This window comes from Mytilus edulis, chromosome 4 (genome assembly GCF_963676685.1).
Source record: "Mytilus edulis chromosome 4, xbMytEdul2.2, whole genome shotgun sequence".
NCBI classification, from domain to species: domain Eukaryota; kingdom Metazoa; phylum Mollusca; class Bivalvia; order Mytilida; family Mytilidae; genus Mytilus; species Mytilus edulis.
Window position 1 is genome coordinate 83,858,127 of NC_092347.1, and position 22,211 is coordinate 83,880,337.

At 30.1% G+C, this 22,211-nt stretch overlaps 1 protein-coding gene across 7 annotated transcripts in view; it reads right to left on the reverse strand.

Annotated features, from left to right (window-relative positions):
• The window catches only part of LOC139520783 (cGMP-specific 3',5'-cyclic phosphodiesterase-like), a 70,147-nt gene that overhangs the window by 20,272 nt on the left and 27,664 nt on the right, over positions 1-22,211 (reverse strand). For 4 of the 7 annotated variants that reach the window (XM_071313723.1, XM_071313720.1, XM_071313722.1 and 1 more), the window contains exons 3-13: positions 20,889-21,044; positions 20,045-20,134; positions 18,744-18,884; positions 13,913-13,966; positions 10,670-10,734; positions 9,523-9,637; positions 6,991-7,134; positions 5,921-6,064; positions 5,355-5,501; positions 1,980-2,087; positions 293-402 (exon numbers count right to left, since the gene is read on the reverse strand). In XM_071313723.1, coding sequence (XP_071169824.1) covers positions 293-402; positions 1,980-2,087; positions 5,355-5,501; positions 5,921-6,064; positions 6,991-7,134; positions 9,523-9,637; positions 10,670-10,734; positions 13,913-13,966; positions 18,744-18,884; positions 20,045-20,134; positions 20,889-21,044 — 1,274 coding nt within the window. The remainder of the gene's footprint in view (positions 1-292; positions 403-1,979; positions 2,088-5,354; positions 5,502-5,920; positions 6,065-6,990; positions 7,135-9,522; positions 9,638-10,669; positions 10,735-13,912; positions 13,967-18,743; positions 18,885-20,044; positions 20,135-20,888; positions 21,045-22,211) is intronic. The other 3 variants (XM_071313725.1, XM_071313726.1, XM_071313724.1) reach the window with 1 other exon arrangement.

Sequence of the window (22,211 nt, forward strand, 5' to 3'; positions counted from 1 at the left end):
GTCATCATTTAATATACTGGACTGAATCAATTTTAAATTTGTGTAATAATGAATTAAGAATGCTGTGTGTTCCCTAAATTTTGAAGGAGCAGGCTGATTTTGAAAAGGAGATAGGGCAAAACAATTTTTAAAATATTTTATAACTTCATGACTGAAAAATAGAGAGACAAATTATGACGCTACTGGATTCAGTGGATAACTGAATATTCAACCCACATTTTTCAAATATTTTTGTATGAAATCTGTACTGACATTAAACGAATAAGACAAACTTAATGATAGATTAGCTTACTTGACTTGGAAGGCATTATTTGTCCCTCTGTGATCTAAATCATGGCAGAGACATCCAGCAAGGAGAGCAAATACTTCTAAGTCATCAAACAATGGTATCAGTCCACCTGTCTAAATAAAAAATTGAAATAGAAATAATCTCTCAAACCTACTGTAAACATTAAAAAGTGTCCAGAAAAACAGAAAAATAACAATTTCCATTTTTTTTCTTGTAAGCTACAAGGTTGCTCCTTGCTCATTAGTATTTTCTTTCATTTAGTAGTTAACATAGTTCAAACTCCAAACTTATAAAACAAGATTTAAATGTACATGTAATAAGAGTCATGTGCCTGTTTGAATAACGATATTGGGTTGGTTGTTTAATCAGACTCCGACTGTCATGAAATAGAAGTTCCTTCATAATATAAGTTCCAAAAGGAAAATATATTCTGGAATGTTATTTTCACAGGAATAAATATTACATTATTTGTTCCTAATGGATATAAAATATTTGTTCCAACAGAAAAAGATATTATGACAATGTTTATAACAAAGTTTCCATTGGAACTTCTGTTAGGCATAACAAATATACCTTGACACCCCAATCCTGTGTTCTCTTAAAAGCATACTTGCACCTGTTAATCATTCAAATATTTGGTTTACAATATCAAATAGCATTGTAATGAAAAAAAATTCTGTTTGGCAAGAAAATAAGAGGAGTCATTGCATTCAGCAATAAAAGTCATCATGAACAAAATATTTTACTGCAAGATGTGAGTGAAGAAAAAGAAATTTCTTAAATAATGCCTTCAAAAAAAGCAGTTTCGAGTAAGTATGAAAATCTTGGGTAGGTAGGTAGGGAGGCAGAAAACACAATTATTTATTTTTTGGGGCTCATGATAGTTATTTTGATCAATATTTATCAACCTGACTTTTGCTATTGGTATCATCCAGACGACAATTAATATTAATCAGTAAATTCATTTGTAAATGATTGATTGATTTCTGTTTGCTTGTAGATATATGAATAGAATAATTAATAAACTCTAGACATTACCAGAGAATGGGCAGTATTTGAAAACCATTCACATACTGGGAGTCAGGTGGATTGTGTTTTCTCATAATAAGCCTGAATTGTAAAATATTATGAATTTTCTCATCCTAAGAACCATGTATCATCCATTTAAAGTATGGTAGAATACTGAGAGCTTGTCCAATTTGGTACTGCTTACCTATATAGTCAGTGATTAATATTGCAGGAATATTCAACATAACAATTTCTACTTCTTATGCAGCAAAAATCCTGCAATCAGATAGGTTAATTACCTACAGGTGTAAATAACACCCCACCCTTGCTCAACTGGGCATAAATAAAATCTAGCCAAAATAAATAAAAATAAAAATAAAAAATGCAAAATAATCTGACAGATCAGTATGTAACTACTTGGAATCGATTTATAAAGAAAACTTCACCATGCAGTACTTACATATAGAATTGTAAACATGGTCTGTGCCACATTAAAAGCATGTCTCCAGTTATGGTAAGTTACACAGTACTTACATATAGGATTGTAAACATGGTCTGTGCCACATTAAAAGCATGTCTACAGTTATGGTAAGTTACACAGTACTTACATATAGAATTGTAAACATGGTCTGTGCCACATTAAAAGCATGTCTCCAGTTATGGTAAGTAACACAGTACTTACATATAGGATTGTAAACATGGTCTGTGCCACATTAAAAGCATGTCTCCAGTTATGGTAAGTTACTGGTCGATAATTCTTCTTTACACTACAGGTCCATCTACATATCACCTAAAATAAAGGAATAAATAATAACAATTGGTCTTATAATCATTAAAGTTGATTTTGCAATATTTCTTTTTTTTTAGGGGGGGGTTATACAAGTATCATGAACTATAAATTCTATAGGTAGGTTAAGCAAAGAAGAATAAACTTAAAGTTGTTTAAAATGAGGGAAATTTTAACTACCCCTGGAAAATAAAGTTGGAAATATGTAGACACTTTTATTATTATAATATTATTGTAATATTTAGGTACCTGTATTTTACCATACTTGATTTTTACTTGAAAATTTAAGTACTACATATTTTTGGTTACAACGTTACATTTTCAGCATTTTGATGGTATGTCTATTTCAAATCTCTTAAAGTTATGATTTCCAAACATGGAATATTGTGATCGCTTTTGGTATTATTTCTGTACCAAAATTTAAGTACAAATCAAGTACTGTAAAATACAGGTACGTAAATAGTACAATAATTTTAAAGTAAAGAAATAGTACTTAATATCAAAAGTAAATTTTCAGTACTACAGATTTTAAGTACAACCAGGTGCTCCGCAGGGCGCAGCTTTATACGACCGCAGAGGTCGAACCCTGAACAGTTGGGGAAAGTATGGACAAAACATTCAAGCGTGATACAGCTCTGAATTTGGATTGTGATCAAATTTTTGACATTACATGGTTTTTTTTACACAAAACAAATGTCAAGATTTTACAAATCAATTAAAGATTTCTTCTTCAAACTTATTTAAATCTAAAATTAAAAAGTTGACACAGCATAGGTTTCTGATACAGAATGAATGTGGTCTAATGAACTTAAAAAAATTTTTTTGCCTTTGAGCAATTCACTATGCTGTTGAATATTAATCCTCTCAAAAAAATGTTTGAAGAAATTTTCTTTTTATTTATGAAATCTGAAATGAGAAAAATTTAAACCCCCCCCCCTTTTTTTCACATCCCCGTTTCCCTTTTTCCAAAACTGATATCAATTCAAATTTCTAATGGAGTTTGCAACAATAACTACTCTTTTAAATACATCATAAAATATTAAAATGTAAAATAAAGTGCTTGTTATCACTGAATGGTAAAGATTGGTTGGTAGTAAAAGTGAATATAAATTGTTTATTGTATAAAACAATAAAAAAAACTTCATCAGAAACATTTTATATTGGCAAATTTCCAATGAAGTTATTTACATAAAGTTATTGGCAAATAAAAATAGAAAATGACATCATAGTCATGTCTGGCAAATGTCCAACATACATTATCTAAAAACATTTTAGATAAGATAAGGGAACAAAGCTTCATCAGCAACATTTTATATTGGCAAATTTCCAATGAAGTTATTTACATAAAGTTATTGGCAAATAAAAATAGAAAATGACATCATAGTCATGTCTGGCAAATTTCCAACATATATTATCAACTACTATTCTATACAAAGAAAGATAACTCCAATTGAAAATTAATTGCTATTGCACAATATTGTGCAATTAGATATTTCTTGCTATTGTGCAATACTGTGCAATTGAAAATTTTTTGCTATTGCACAATACTTGATATGGAATCCTGATTTGGACCAACTTGAAAACTGGGCCCATAATCAAAAATCAAAGTACATGTTTAGATAAAGCATATCAAATAAGCCCAAGAATTTAATTTTTGTTAAAATCAAACTTAGTTTAATTTTGGACCCTTTGGACCTTAATGTAGACCAATTTGAAAACTTGACCAAAAATTAAGAATCTACATACACAGTTAGATTTGCCATATCAAAGAACCCATTTATTCAATTTTTCATGAAATCAAACAAAGTTTAATTTTGGACCCCCATTTGGACCAACTTGAAAACTAGGCCAATAATTAAAAATCTAAGTACATTTTTAAATTCAGCATATCAAAGAACCCCAAGGATTCAATTTTTGTTAGAATCAAACTAAGTTTAATTTTGGACCCTTTGGACCTTAATGTAGACCAATTTGAAAACGGGACCAAAAATTAAGAATCTACATACATAGTTAGATTCGGCATATCAAAGAACCCCAATTATTCAATTTTTGATGAAATCACACAAGTTCAATTTTGGACCCTTTGGGCCCCTTATTCCTAAACTGTTGGGACCAAAACTCCCAAAATCAAACCCAACCTTCCTTTTGTGGTCATAAACCTTGTGTTTAAATTTCATTGATTTCTATTTACTTATACTAAAGTTATTGTGCGAAAACCAAGAATAATGCTTATTTGGGCCCTTTTTTGGCCCCTAATTCATAAACTGTTGTGACCTCAACTCCAAAAGTCAATCCCAACCTTCCTTTTGTGGTCATAAACCTTGTGTTTAAATTTCATTGATTTCTATTTACTTATACTAAAGTTATTGTGCGAAAACCAAGAATAATGCTTATTTGGGCCCTTTTTTGGCCCCTAATTCATAAACTGTTGTGACCTCAACTCCAAAAGTCAATCCCAACCTTCCTTTTGTGGTCATAAACCTTGTGTTTAAATTTCATTGATTTCTATTTACTTATACTAAAGTTATTGTGCGAAAACCAAGAATAATGCTTATTTGGGCCCTTTTTTGGCCCTTAATTCCTAAACTTTTGGAACCAAACCTCCCAAAATCATTCCCAACTGTCCTTTTGTGGTCATAAACCTTGTGTCAAAGTTTCATAGATTTCTATTCACTTAAACTAAAGTTATAGTGCGAAAACCAAGAAAATGCTTATTTGGGCCCTTTTTGGCCCCTAATTCCTAAAATATTGGGACCAAAACTCCCAAAATCAATCCCAACCTTCCTTTTGTGGTCATAAACCTTGTGTTAAAATTTCATTGATTTCTATTCACTTTTACTAAAGTTAGAGTGCGAAAACTAAATGTATTCGGACGACGACGACGACGCCAACACGACCAAAAAATTAAAATTTTTGCGGTCGTATAAAAATAGTACCTATGCAAAATTGGCTGTTTACATTTTACTTAGGCACCTCTCCAATAAATGTTTCATGGGTTCTTACATTAGCAGAGAGGGTGGCACACTCCCTAAAAAATCTAGGCATCAATTCAAATATCCCCATTGTGACAAAAAGTGGCAACCTATTTATACACCCTGTACTGGCAACTTATTTATACATTCTGTACTACCAAACAATCACACTCTTCAGCATGGGTTAACTGGGAGAAGTCTTTATGAGCTTTTTCTATACCTTAGCTATTTATAAGGTTTTCCTAGCGATGAACCCTATGTATAGTTAAAGCTGTGGAAAGTACATAAAGTCACTTACATCATAAGGAATACGGAAATTCTTGATTATGTTTGAATCTCTGAACATGGCTATTGTAGATTTTAGTGTCTCATCTTCCGACATTGGCAGATCATTAAACTCATATGTATATAAACCAAGGTTTTCAGCAGCAGGTATATCACATGTCTAAAGAAAAAAAACAATTGCATGTAGTAAATACTAAAACAAATAAAACTGAAAGTGTTTTATTTCATTTATTTCATAGCAAAAGTATATATTTTAAAAAAGAACTTGACATATGACTTATATATAGACATTTGGCAGTTATTTTTGTCTTAAGTAAAATGAAAATTCAAATATTATTGTCATTAACACATTGACCATTTACTATTATTCAAAGTTTCTGCTATACAAAATTAGTGCATAGCATATAATAAAAGTCTATGAAATGTTTTCCTCCATCAATAATTGAAAAAAAAAATTAACACCTATAACCTGCTGTATAACCTGCTGTGATGTAAAAACACAAAATGACACAAACACACCAGTGATATCTAAATGGTGCGTTCTTCAATCTAGATCTACATCCATTTAATATATTTTACCATTAATTTCTCTGTTTCGTCATTCTGTGCTGTAGCATGATATGACAAGACTTCTAAAGCTACACTTTGTTTGGCCATTAGTTTACATGCATTCTCATACATCTGACAATTATGTATTCCAAGTCCAGTAAAAATTGAAAAAGCCTAAAATTAAAAAGATCCATTTATTACAAACCAAATGAAACTTTTTCACATGGTCATCTCCTACTAGTCAAGATATCTAAACTTTTGACAGTTCAGTTAACCAAATTGAAAAAATACAATAATTATTGTTGTCTCTGTAGTCTATTCACTGGGACCTTAAATTTCTCCCAAGAGAAATCTATCACTCATTGGTTAATTTACCTGAAGCAAAAATCATCTTCTCAGTAGATGAAAATACATGGACTCAATTCACAAAACTGCATGCGATGTTGTATTTTTTCAATATCAAACAGGAATGTGTCCCAAGTACACGGATGCTCCATCCGCACTTTCATTTTCTATGTTCAGTGGACTGTGAAAATGTGATAAAATCTCTAATTTGGCATTAAATTAGAAAGATCATATCATAGGAAACATGTTTACTAAGTTTCAAGTTGATTGGACTTCAACTTCATCAAAAACTTTAACCTGAAGCGGGACAGACGAATGGACAGACGAATGGAAGGAAGAATGGACACACAGACCAGAAAACATAATGCCCATAAATGGGGCATAAAAATGGGGCATAAAAATTATTTTCAATCTGTTCAATGTTAACGCTTATTCAAACATAAAAAGTAGGTTTCTGACAAAATTTTCAACATTGTTCCTATTGAGATTGTATATAGTGTTTGACAAATAAAAACTGGAAATGAAGCTGTTAAAATTAAGGCCTTCCTAAATGTATATAATCTTTAACTAAACAAATACAGAATAAAATAAAATTTCCCAAACTTTGTAAATTTTGTTTATTTTTAATGTGATGATTCTTTTTTTTAATGTTTCATTTATACAAGTTTGTAATTCATTATTTTCACCATTTGATTCAAATATGCAATGAAAATTAGGTATGTAAAAAATATGGAGGAAAGAGAATAAGAAATTACTTCTATAGTATTTGCATCACTCTCGTTGAATGGATTTCCGTTGATTTTGTTGATCAGCTGCGTAACACCAATAATCTTTTTATCACTGTTATATATTGGCATACATAGTACACTCTTTGTTTTAAAGTTTTGGTCTTCATCAAACTGGAAATATAAAAAATAATCCTCAAGTTACTGCATATCTCAAAATATAATAATTTTCTTTCTATTCAGATATCTGTGTTTCAAAGAAAAACATTCCACCACAATTACCATGTAAGCAAAAATCTGCACTTTCTATAAGATTTTTACTATCTAGTCCATGAATGACTGATTCTATAAAACTGTTGATATGAATGTCATATTTAAGTCTAATTAGGAGCAAAATTAGGAGTATGAAGACAACAAGAAAAAAATCCAATAACAAAGGTCAAATCACAAGGCAAAAACTTGTTCATGATGGTATGGGATCCATTGTTTATGGTGATACATCTATATGTCAAATAACATATTTATTTAAAGATGAGAAAGTTCAGGCCCATGCAAGCTTACTTGCAAAATAAACTAATACATGTAATTCATCCTACAAGTCAAGGTAAAATGTTGTTATGAATTGCATGCAACGAAGCCTTACAGTAATTGCATAATTCTACATCAATTGATACATTGTTTTGGTCTTGACAGGCCTGTTCAAGAAAAAAAAGGGCAGAATTCAGGGTTGAACCATGTTTATTCCTATTTTGAAGGGAAACATAATTGAAATTAACATTTAATTTAGGTTACTGAAAAAGATACCAAGAACCATTATATGCATGCCATAGTGTAAAAGTTTGTTTCTGAAGATAACATTTTTATTTTATAATTGCCAGCAATATATGAAAAGACTTCTACTAGCCAAAAGCAATTTCCTGACTTTCAGCTATTATCTTTATTTATACTTTCATATTGACAGCAGCTGGTGATAAACCTCTGCTTCTAATTATATCTTTTTCCTGCAATTAGGTGTCTTGCTATACATTTATATCCAAAGATATAAACACAATATATTAATGATTTAAGCATCTCCAATCAAATCAACCTTGATATGCAAACACAATTGGACAACAGTTATTGTTTGAAATTTTAATTGTAATGTCACAATAAATTATAATTCACTAGAATCAATGTATTTTTTTGTGACCATGCGTAATTCTCCGTGGCATATATAGTACATAGCCTTTACATGATAGTATTTCCTGGTGACTTTACAGAGACTTTACAGGATTTTCCTGATGACTTACATGGCCTTTACATGACAGATTTTTCTGATAACTTACAGAGGATTTACATGATAGATTTTCTTGGTGACTTACATAGCCTTTACATGATAGATTTTCCTGATGAGTTACAAAGGATTTACATGATAGATTTTTTTGGTGACTTACAGAGACTTTACATGATAGATTTTCCTGATGAGTTACAAAGGATTTACATGATAGATTTTCTTGGTGACTTACAGAGACTTTACATGATAGATTTTCCTGATGACTTACAGCAGATTTACATGATAGATTTTCCTGATGACTTACAGAGACTTTATATGATAGATTTTCCTGGTGACTTACAGAGACTTTACATGTAAGATTTTCCCGATGACTTACATAGCCTTTACATGATAGATTTTCCTGATGAGTTACAAAGGATTTACATGATATATTTTCTTGGTGACTTACAGAGCCTATACATGATAGCTTTTCCTGGTGACTTACATATACTTTACAGGATTTTCCTGATGACTTACAGAGACTTTACATAATAGATTTTCCTGGTGACTTACATAACCTTTACATGATAGATTTTCCTGATGACTTACAGCAGATTTACATGATAGATTTTCCTGATGACTTACAGAGACTTTATATGATAGATTTTCCTGGTGACTTACAGAGACTTTACATGTAAGATTTTCCTGATGACTTACATAGCCTTTACATGATAGATTTTCCTGATGAGTTACAAAGGATTTACATGATAGATTTTCTTGGTGACTTACAGAGCCTATACATGATAGCTTTTCCTGGTGACTTACATATACTTTACAGGATTTTCCTGATGACTTACAGAGACTTTACATGATAGATTTTCCTGGTGACTTACATAGCCTTTACATGATAGATTTTCTGGGTGACTTACATAGCCTTTACATGATAGATTTTCCTGATGACTTACAGCAGATTTACATGATAGATTTTCCTGATGACTTACATAGCCTTTACATGATAGATTTTCCTGATGACTTACAGCAGATTTAAATGATAGATTTTCCTGATAACTTACAGAGACTTTATATGATAGATTTTCCTGGTGACTTACAGAGACTTTACATGTTAAGATTTTCCTGACGACTTACAGAGACTTTACATGACAGATTTTCCTGATGACTTACAGAAACTTTACAGGATTTTCTTGATAACTTACATAGCCTTTACATGATAGATTAGCCTTCACAGTAATCATTTTCCTGAGTGATGTCAGCTATATTAATTACATTGCTGTAGTAATTCTCTAACTTACAGAGCCTTTACAGTAATCATTTTCCTGAGTGATATCAGCTATATTTAAAGGAACTGCTGCTACTACTACATGTCTGGCTATTTCTGCATTTCTTGAGGTTTTTAAAAGAGCAGCACTAAAATATAAAGACAAGATTAAATAAAAAAACAGTATATAAATATCTGGACTCATAATAGCTATTCAATTCTACAGCTTATAAAAGAAACGTATATAAATGATTTGTGCTTACTGTTTACAATTACATTATTAATGTCTCAAGGCTGTATGTGCCATAGGCATACAAAAGAAACATTCAGTGCAATTAATTAGTTATCAAAGTTCATTAACCAAAAGCTATATAAAATATAATTAATATTTGTATAAGGAATAAATTGGACTAATTGGAATCCAAACATCAAATGAAGTGAGGTCTTTATCAATTTTTGATATAAAGTTGATACCTTGGAGACGGCCAGAAGTTAATAAAAGTTCCTACTGAATAACAACAATACATCAGCCAGTCAGGGAATATAATAATTGATTGAATAACTAAATCAGTTCACTATGACATGACTTCTTTACCCACTTAATACTTGAATAACTAAGTGTACTAATGGCTGAAGGATCATGGACAAAAAGATGATCAGTAGAGTGAGTAAACTTAGGTCACTATTTGCCTATTCCATAATCGGCTTTATGATTAAAAGATTTATTTGTACGAGTTATTTCCCTTAGAGGGACATGAGTTGTTGCTGAGCAGTTATGTCCCATGCTCTTTACCAATTCATTATATTCCATGCTCTTAACTGGTTCATATTTTTGAGAAGCAAGTTGTATCATTGGTTAAACTGGAGAACAACTTTGGTCTTTGCTGGAATCTTTTAAGCTAAATCTACTTTTTCTGTTTTTAACAGTATATTTTTTTCACCATTCTTTTACTTTGCCCTGCGGGTATCAAACATTTCTTGTATTGTCTTAATTCCAAATTCTTGGGATAAAATGCAAATGAATAGACATACATGACACAACATTCCCACCAATCATATACATGTATGTCAATTTTACATTGATCAAAATATTCTCGATTAGAAAATTAATGATTGGAGTTTTAAAACAGAGATAAACATTTATAGGTGGATAACAATGTTTTCATCTTTGATCTACGTACCTTGGCACATGGAAATTACCACCATCTCTTGGGTACAGATCAAATGCTTTAGAGAATACAACATCCTGGGAAGAAATAAGAAATTTGACCTTACAATAAATATTGTACTATCTAAGAATTTAAAAAAAACATATAACAAATTGTTATGAATGGTAATTATCAAATCAAACAAGAATTTCAAGTCTCACCATTTCTTAGCTTTCAATGTTGTTTGAAACAGACAGATGCGACCCTAAAGCTCAAAGGTTACTTCACCACATAATCTTCTACATCATTGTAATCTCAAAAAATCACAATTTAAATATAACGGATTCATTCATTTTCATTGACACCATTTATTTTTGTGAATTGAGGAAAATTGTAATTTTTGGATATTAGATTTTGTGATTTTGCTAAGGTCTGCATACAAGTTTATAGAGTATTGGTATTTAGTTGAACATTTAAACTTGTGATTTACCCATACAACCCACTAAATCCACAGACTCCCACAAATAATAAGCAATCAACAGCACGATTCATTGCCTCTCCGATTATGGTTAAATAGCTGTTTCTTTTGCAGGTCTATAGCCTAAATTGAATGTGCATAAAGCTTAAATCTTCTAAATTGTGTGATTTTCAAAACTCAAAATTTAAATATGGTTTGTTACCTCTCTAAATGGCTGAGCTTTTAATGATGTTTGAAGCTAGTGTACAATAAGAAGTGTATGATGACTATAAGCACAAGTTAAAAATCTCTAATGACAAAACATTGAATGGTGTTAAATAAAGATTGGATATACTATGACCAAAACCCACACATCATAGTAAAAAGCCCCAGGATGACAAATTGTGAAATAAAGCAAAACAGAAAACCAACGACCTAATTTATACAACAGCAATAAATGAAAAACAATAACAGTACTGACTACAACAAACAACACCAACAGTTTTACTGGATTACATGCTATACATCAATTATTGTACTTAACTATATTTCATGAAAACTCTCTATTAAATAACCAGTAATTAAAGTTATTTGATTTTATTGAGATAGTATGTTAAGGTCTCCTAATAAATGCACAATATTGATTCTCTCTGCTATTTTAGTTTGTTCATCAGTAACATACAGATTTTTCTAAAACTAAAATTTCAAATTCTCATGTACAAATACAAAACTCATTAGAACCTAATTCCAATTGCAAATAAATTTCAGTTAAGATGTTTGCATATGTTTGTAATACGGGCAGGAGAAAAGATTAATTGTAGTTTTGATATTTGTGTATGTGTGTTGTTGAATAAGAATATAAATTGATTGGGTCCAAATCAACACAGAATCATTTTACAGGGATTCTAAGTATTTGAGGGTTTTTAGAATGTGAATTTGTTTGATTTTGTTGTTCAAATCTAAAACTTCATAACTCTGACACATAAAATCTCAATTTATAAAAATCGAAAGCGAGTTCGCACCAGTTGATATAAACAATACCCCAAAGTTCCATGACAACTGCTTAAAGCATTTTTTTTTAGTTTTTGTAGTCATACTGGATAATCCCCTTTTTTTAATAAATAAAATTTCTCTTTTTTAAATAATTAAAATTCAATAACTGTGAAAAGTAAAATATAAAATTTATAAAAAAAATCAAAAGGGACCTCAAACCAATAGATATAAACAATTCATTTATAGTTCCATGAAAACAGCTTAAATCATTCTTGAGATATCATTAGAAAACGGGAAAATCCCCTTTTTTTAATGGCTAAAACACTAGGACTCAGAAACGAAAAATCTAAAATTATTTAAATACAATAGGGAGCTCAACAAATATAAGTAATTCAACAAAGTTTCATGCATATTAGATTAAGGTCAAGTTACAGTAAATGGGCTATGTCACAGATTTCAGTAAATCTTTGCATACAACTCTCAACTGAAAATCTAAAAATGCATTTATCTCATTTATCATTCAGAATATTACTCATAGAATTTTTACAAAATTGTTGAACATTTGTATAGAAAGCACATAAAAACGGCATAAAACCTTCTAAAGTTTATCTTAAAATTGCCAAATCTTTAATTCTACTCCATAAATTTTTCTTAAAAAATTATATGTTGTTGATAAATACATTTTCGTTATAATGATGCAAAATAAAGATAGGGTCACCAACTTTGTTTTTACGGTAAACATCAATTAAAGTTGTGTTCTTTGTAAAAAAAATCTAATAAAACATTGATTTTTGACAATTCTTTACTACCAACAAGGTGACAAATTGATTATTAGACAAAAAACGAAGTTAGTGACCATATTATTATTTTATATCATTAAAACAGAAATTTATGTGTCAACAACATATAGTTTTTAAAGAAAAATCTATGGAGTAAAATTAGAGATTTGGCAATTATATGAAAAATTTTATATGTTTTTTTGCCCATTTTAAGTGCATTCACCCATATTAACACTTACCTTGCTGAATTTGCCCCAAAGCTGGTCATTAGGTACAAAAAGATTGAACTCTGAACTTCCTGTGTAAGACACAGAAGGGAAGCCCACCTGTCCAGAAAACCGAGATTCATCCGATTTCAATTTTCCAAGTCCTTCTTTGTGCTCAAAATGCAATTTATACATGAGAAAAATGACTAAAGATAGCCTCAAGTTGAGGGAACATGCATAACTTTCGAAATAAGAATCATAAAGCTGCCTTTTAAAAGTATGGAACTCCATTGGAGCCAAATAACGATGGTCTGGGTACCCCCGTCATATGACAGGTACCACATCGTAAGGGTTAAGGTCAAAAGGGTCCAAAATTTAGTTTTGTTTGATTTTAACAAAAATTGAATTCTTTGGGTACTTTGATATGCTGAATCTAAACATGTATTTAGATTTTTGATTATGGGCCCTGTTATCAAATTGGTCCACATTGAGTTCAAATAATTCAGATAATTAAAGAGATAAATGCATTATTTTTTCGATTTTCAGTTGTAGTTCACTGATCTAAGGTAGTATGCAAAATTTTAGCAGCTGCTTATAGTAATAAAGTACAAGAAACTTAAAGTAGAACATATGAAAATTCTGCATACCTGTATTCGACAGAAAATAAATAATAAGGTCACAAAATAAGCTTACCATGATTCAGTAAGAGAATGCATCATACAAATGTTAATGAGTATATTTAAAATATATAACAATGTTAAATAAATAAAGTTATATCATGTAGTTATGATAAACAAGTACACAATGGAATTCATTAGAAAACCTATGCACAGTTTATTACCTGGGTTGAAGTAATTTTCTTTTCTTCGTGTTCATGGTCAGGGTGGTTATAGTCCTATAAATACACAACAGACATGCAAAACAGGGAAACAGACAACATTTGTATATATTTACAAGATTATATATGGGCTAGGTACACCAGGAATAATAATTTATTGGTTTTAATACATTCCTAACATAACGTATTGAAGATTATCAAGGCATTGGGAATCACTCTGGTCTATAAAAAAAATATTTGTGCTCTGTATTTCAAAACTCTTTTAAACAGCTGAAGACAGGAATCTCGAGAATCTGTGTTCGTTGTTCTTATATTTTGTAATGGACATGTAGATTTGGAACATCAAGGGTTTATAACTGCTGATGGATATCAAAATACACATGGGGTTTTACAAATTTATTTAACTATTTCAGAGACATTCCTGCAATTAAGCACTTTCTGTATTTGTGACAAATCCTAAGTACATTATAATTACCCCTATGGGTTCTACATTAATAAATATTTGTCTAATTAAGTAATGACTGGTTTGAATTCAACTGCATTATATGTTTTTCTGGAGATGCTCTATGGATATTAATCCCACCACTTTTGATTTTTATATGTCCATTTGCTTTACTACGATTTTTAAAATAGTTGAATAAAGGGAGGTTGAAGGGCAAGTGTAGGAAATATTCAAAGCTTGTTCCTAGGGCAACAACACAGTGCTGAGTTATAAAAGTAAAAAAAGTAGTTGTGTGCCAGCAGTCGTCTATGTATCTATCTTTTCAATAGTTTAATTTTCTAGTAAATTATGAGATGTTTGTATGCTTCAAAGATCTATTTTAAGCTAGGACTTTATTGAATTCAGTATTGAAAAAAAACACTAATATATATACTAACAGTTGGATCAATAAATGCATTACGGCTACAAAAGATCAATCAGTTTAATGTACTTTCAAAAACATCAAATCTATTGTGTAAAAGTCTTTATTGAAGATTTTCCTTTCTTTCAGCAAGAAAAACAAGCAACAAATGTCACAACACCTGGGATTATTAGCCCTGATCAAATATTTAAAATGGAGCAAGATTCTATGTTGACATAGGAAAATAAATCTATTTTGCTTTGAATAGTATGATTTAAAAATTCTAATGATATAAAATAGGTTTGCTCATGATATTTGTTTGGTAGTTAGTTCTCAAGAGCTCATACAATAGCTGTGAACTATAAATCATAGCTTAAAAATTGATCTATACAACTTTATTATGTCTGATACCAATAGAATTTATCCATTTACTAGAGCATTTAATTAAAAAGCAAATAAACAACATTGTCGTTGTATTGGTAAAAGTCTTTGAAAATCAAATTGAAATGACTTTATGCTTGGTTCACCTATAAGGCTTTAAATGCAATGAAAAATGTGAACACTTAGTTTACATAAAATCCTGCATTTTGTTTTTTACTCCTCAAGAAAATAAACTTTCCAACATTTTACCTTTACAGTTGTAATGTTTCTTTTAACAGGAAATGAAACTCTGAAACCTTACAACTGTGTAATGTGACAGCTTCTTGAACATTTATAATAAAAAATGTCAGCCTTTTCATAGAGTAAAAAAAGGCTAAGAAAGTTTTTGCAAATAAAAAATAAACAACTTTTTAATACATTTGAATTTGTAGATTAGGATTGGGATGGTGGGGATTGACTAAGGCAAGTACAAACATCAATATAATTTTGTTCAGTAAAATCTAAAACTTCATGTGAACATGATAAATGAAAGATCTAAAATATATACATAAGATTGAATATCATTTGTAATATATGTATTCATATTAATGTATTTGGTTATATGAATTTATAGTAAACTAATTGCACAATCCTGCCAAAATAATAGTTACATAATTTGTGAAGAAAGGTGAGCATGTTAAAAATCAAGGGTACTTTACAGAGGAGCGTCCCTTGAAAGATCACATTATTGGTGAGACTTTTAAACATTTATTCATTCAATTTGATGGAGATAGGGACAAAGACAAGCTACATATTTCCTACAATTTTTTTTTTAAATTGCAATCACTTAACCCTGATCTTTGACTTTGATGCATGATGGGCTCATTTTGTCCCCACAATTTTTCAAATTCATACATTTTCCTGTACATTTCAAAAGACACATTTCTTATATTTTTAAATCACAGTAAAACCTGATAGATGTTTGAACTCTTGTCAACAGTTGTAACTCATTCATGAAAACAAATTGAGATTGCTCTATAAGTTATAAAATGTTTGAACATTAGTATAACAACTTGTATTATGCCTTAATAATTGCATGGACATAAATCATACATACATTTATACAAAAATTTTAAAATGCTGGCAAACATACTACTGTATATATATCACTTCTGTTATTTTGTTTCAAGAAACAATGTATGACAAACTTATTTCAAAATGACTTCTACCTAAAGTATATTTGTATATTTACAATCCACATAAAGGTAGATTTGCAATTCTTTTAAGTAAAAAAGTGAATATCCCAAAATGTGAAAAAGATGTAAACAATCCTGCAGCTTTATACAAAGGAAACACCTGTACATGTGATATAGAAAAAAGTAATTCATAAAAATGCAAATATAAACTGATTTCTAAATTGTAAATGGAAAAACCTAATTATGGTATGTAATAAATTGTACAGTAAACTCTCATTGTCTTGGAATCTCAGCTGAGTTTGAATATGCCCTTGGTCCTGAACTGATATATGTATTTCACCTCCTAATGAGACAAAGGTTTGGTTGACAGGAACCATATTTACAGTCCCAAGGTTAACAAAAGTATTTTAACTGCAATTTTATTTCAAACTTGAAACATGCACATAAGTCAAAAGATGAATTAGAAAAAAATCATTTTTTCAAGATACTCTATGGATCTTGAATTTGAAAATTTTAAGGATGAAGAAAAAACTTTGCTTCATTTTGCATAGAAACTTTGCTCATTGCAAAGAGTTTCTTCCATAAATAATTATCTTGGATGTAAAATTATCCTTCTTAATTTAATCCCTTTTAACATTTTAGCCTTTCCAAGCTAAGCAAGAGTTGGGTCCCTTGGACTCTGTAAAACTACCAGTGTTCACTTGAGTCAAACCATGGGTATCTATAAATATTTATCTGATTTGGCTGACTTCAAGATAACAAGAGTGGACTGTACTTTAAAATTGTGCTAAGGTTATAAATGTGTCAAATTCTATATGTATAAAAATAGAAGATGTGGTATGATTGCCAATGAGACAACTCTACACAAGAGACTATGTTAATATTTCGCTTTCACCATTATCTAACATTTGAGTTAGTATATTAAAAATAAAATGTGCTAAGAAATGTGAGATTAATTCTACAGTATGCAGAGGTTAAGACACACAGTTACCTGTGATGTTGACCTAGACAGGTGTTTGTTATTATATTTCTGCATAATTCTTGCAAACATGCCTGTAAACTTGTTTTTATCCTAGATGAATTAAATATTTGATGTAAGAAACGGATCTTTAGTATATATTGAGTAATCATACTCAGCGGGAAAGATCTTTGTGAGTCTGTAAACCAATTTATGGAACATACACACATAAATAACAAGTTTACCAATGGCATACATGTATATTTCTGTTATCATTCTCAGTGAATATTCTTAATGGTAAAAGAAAACCCCCAGAAAAACCAAAGTGTTCTTTTGGCAATTTTCTTTAAAAAAAGGGGGTGGGGAGAATTTCCAGGAGATATTGCAAAGTAATGCTACCATATTTGCACTATTCATGATTGTAATATGTAAGTTTATGATACAACTATCTTTTTGAGCATTATTTATGGAAATTACCTATAAAACATCATATCCTTATACTGCTAGAACTGAATATCAAGTTTCAATACAGAATAATAATTCAAATACAACTGGTTTTTATTTTTTTATCCAATCTGAAATGAATCCTTGTAGTGATTCTGAATTAGAAGGCCTAATGACTTTAACTGCTCGAGATTCGATTGATTTAAGAATTTGTTTCTCCTGTGATAACCTTAATTTTATACAACTTTCACAAATGATCTAGATATTCTAAAGAAAGAATAAAAATGCATGAAGAACATTTAAAATTTGCTCCTTTGAATAAGACCCCCATACTATAAGTGTCTTCAATGTGTTAGTCTTCTTAAAAACAGAGCAGACTGAGTGTAATATGCACCTAAAACAAACATCATCATGCATGATGATTTCTTATTCTTAGTGCTAACATGATATCTGACCATTAGTTATAAAACATGCAAGACATGCTAACATACAATACATGCAAAAGCTTTACAACAAATAAAGCAGATAAGTTTAAAATCAAAGCAAAATTTCATGCATAATTAGGCAAAATAAAAAGTTGCATGATAAAAAATGATGATTAATACATTCAAAGTTTTAAAAAACATTTGAGTGTGTATTGTAGTTTTTGCACCTGGCCGTGTCTTATGTATTATAGATTATGATGGTGTTTTTTGTTATTTTGAGTATTTGGTGTTTTGATTGCAGATGTTTGATAAAATCTGTTTGGCAATTTTTTTATACTTGGGGCAGTTTAGAGCTTTACATAATGTATAAACACATGTCTTTGAGTAAATTGTTATGATTCGGTTGTATTAAATCTCATTGAGGTATACTGTTACAAACATCTCTTTTCATTCATGTATTATATATTATCTGTAATTCAGATTCAAACATTGCAAAAACTCTGTGAATGATTAAAACCATCCAATGTATCATTTTGAACAAACTGATGGGTTGTGGAATCTCCTTTCAAGCATAATTTGTTTTATGACACATTAAAGAAAATCCCTTACCCCTTCAAGTGAATCATCTATTAAGTACACACTGCATCTTTCACATTTCAGAAGTCCCTGAGCATCTAACATTATCTTTTTTATCAATTTATCCAGATTGGTTTGTTCTGTAAAAACACCTCTAGCTAGATTTAATAACATCTAAAGTAGAAAAACAAGTACTTCATTAGGATATTCTAGCAATATCAATGATTATATTAAAGATATATATTAAAATATAAGTGAAGGTTATAGCTCAGATTTTATCGTCATTGGGCCAGGGGAGTTAAAATCAATCAACATTACTGATATGTCATCATAAAATGTTATCAATGAGAGTCAATTTCAGGCCCTAAAAATATTTTATTTATATTGCTGTCATAACAAAGAGTTATGTATTGTAATATGAAAGAGATTATTAATAAATATATAGTAATAGCATTTTTGTTTTAGATACTGACTTTATCAGCAAGAATATCAAGCAACCTGCTAGGGAAACCTGATATTCCTGCTTTCACTGTTCATGCTGTACAGGTTAATCATAGGACTTCTTTTAAAACCTCAGTAAACAGAGATAACAATCTGGGTAAAGCACCAAGACATGATAATGAATCTGTGTTTTATTGTTTTGTATCACAGGTTCAAAAGACAAGGTATGATAAGGCCAGTTTTTTGCCCCCCTATTTTCTCATTTTTTAGATTTTGTTTTGTAAAGCTACTCATCACGTTAAAATATTCCCTTAGGTTTGAAATTTGTTTGGATGAACTTCAAAACCGTTAACCTTGTCCTTTGCATTAAATAATGAAAGGTCCATTTGAAATTTTCAGTAAAAGGTCCTTCATAAGATATTCAATGGTATGGGTAAAGCATCTGTACATGTGTAAAGAATGGTAGGTCCGTGAATTTTGTAATTCAAAAATGAAAAGTCCCTGCCTTGAAAAGACCTTGGACGCTCACTATTTTAATCCCCCAGTTGTAAATCATTACTTTTTGAAATTAATACAAACTTTTGAAAGATTTTAACCTGATTTTAGTGAATCAATTAGTGATGTACACAGAACTAATTATTACAGAATGCCATTTTGGGTTTATTATGTTGCGCTCTGAATGATAATTTTTTAACATTTGGACAATAATGCAAAGTGCTTACATCTCAGAAACAAAGACAATGCTCTATCTTAATATTTCCTTAATTTCAATGTTTTATATATACTATAATTGAAATTAATTCTATAATTTTAAATATCAGCAATTAACTTCTTAAAGACTCTCTTTCTCAGCAATGAACTTCTTCAATGAATCTTTTTCTCTCTATACCCACCTGATTTCTTTTGTATTCCATGACAGACATTTCAAATAACTGTGCATTAGTTAATCCAATACCACAAAATGTCAGGTATTTCTCAAACAGCTGTAGAAAAACAATACAAAAAAATAATGTTATATAAATAAATTTGCTGTCATGGTTGTATTACCTAGCAATGAAATATATAGTTCTCAAAATAAAAAAAAGCAATGAAAAAAATCATCATTATATAGGTCATCAGTGGCTTTTTTACTTCATGTTTGAATATATGCTTATATCAAGAGGTTTTCATCAACTTTGAAACACATCCAACTTAAAATTAAATTATATGATGCCAAAGCTTAAATACCTTAGGTTTAAACCATAATATTATGTTAGCATGCACAAAAATGTCCTGAAAGTATACACTATATAGCATGTACATGATTATGTAGAGGGTATTTCTTTGTTATAATTCTTTCAATTTTTTTTTTTGGAAAGGCAACCATAAACGTAAAAGATAAGTATATATTGTAATTCACAAACTATTGGAAAATATGATAGTTGAAAGTGAAAGAAGTAATTTGATCAAAGTGAAAACATTAATACTTAAATCATACCATTTTGATAAGGCTCTCAAATGAGAAAGCAACAATAAATTTTTCTAAAAGGGTGTATATCGTGTTAGAATAGTAATGTTCTGCAAGCAGTTTAATTCATCTAATCATGTTTGTGTTAGTACATTTCTAAAAACTGAATTTTACTTTTAGAAGGCACTTTCAAAAAAGCCGTCCTGACAGAGGTCAGTCTAGGCCATGTGTTGGTACAGGAAGAGGATACCATGTTGTGCATGTTGTGTCTTCTTAGCACATTTTCTTACCCTTTCATCCTCAACAGTAAATATTCCATTTCCAGCTTTGTTTATAATCTGTGCCACCCCTATAACCTCTCCTTCATAATTTGATATTGGCATACATAGAATACTCATGGTTCTGTATCCAGTCTTTTTATCTATGTCATTATTAAATCTGGGATCCTGAAATCAACGAGAAAGATATACATGTACTTAATAAATTTAAAGTAAAACAAAGTTGTTGTTAGACTACATACTCAATGACCAAGCAGTTAAACTTTATTACTGAAACATTGGACACAAATCTGAACTGGTCATTATGAACACAATGAAGATACAGCCAATTGGATCCTTATTTTAACTGACACATGACTGAAGTTATCAATTTGGCATCAAATGTTTGCTACTGGACATTTTGCACAAAAACAATAAATCTATCAATTTAATTAATCTGCACCTTAAAATATAAAACTTTACTAGTCTAGAGCATGGGACTAGTGGCTAAGGATGCAGACTGTGAATTACCTTAAACACGTTTACAATTACATGTATTTGAAATTAGTCGATGTCAATTGAAAGGAAACTAGAATGCACTAAAACAACAGAAAATATTTTAGACAAGCGTCAGTCAAAGAAGTATATATCAGCAGTGTACTGTGAGTACCTGTTTCCTGAAAAGGTAGGTAAAATAATTTATATTTAAAATATTTTACAAAGTAATACATTGAAGATTCTAAATGAAAATGTTTTGGACCTTAACAGTGCTTTAAAACAAAAAATGTTTTGACTTGTAACGGTTGTCTTGATATCCAAAAATGTCTATGAAAGGTGTCTGACTGTTAGGTAAAAAAGGCAAATTTAGGGTAGGTAGGCCAATAGGGTGGCAGGAAACAGAACTATACTATCTTGGCCTAACCAATGTAAAAATGATTTCCTGTCATCCTGTCTTTTGTCTAATGATTTATTATAATGCATTTCAAAAATAAAATTTTTCATGAAAAGATTTCTTTCTGTTTGTGTTATGAATGCTTCAATAAAATCCAAACCAAACATACTGAATTGCATCTTCAATATATGGTCTTTATTAGAAAATGTTGTCAAACATAATGCAAGCTACAATTCGTAATCAATGGAACATGGATAATAAATATCAAGGTGATAAATCAATCTAACAATAATTATATAATGGTTATTTCAACTATAAATGATTCTACCAAGACCAGGAAATTCCTTTAGTTTAATAACTTGATCATGTTTCAGTTTTGCTGTTTTTTTTAAACTTTACATGTACTAATCACTAGAACCATGCTAATGAACTATTCATTTGTCATCATGCATTGTCATGGTTTG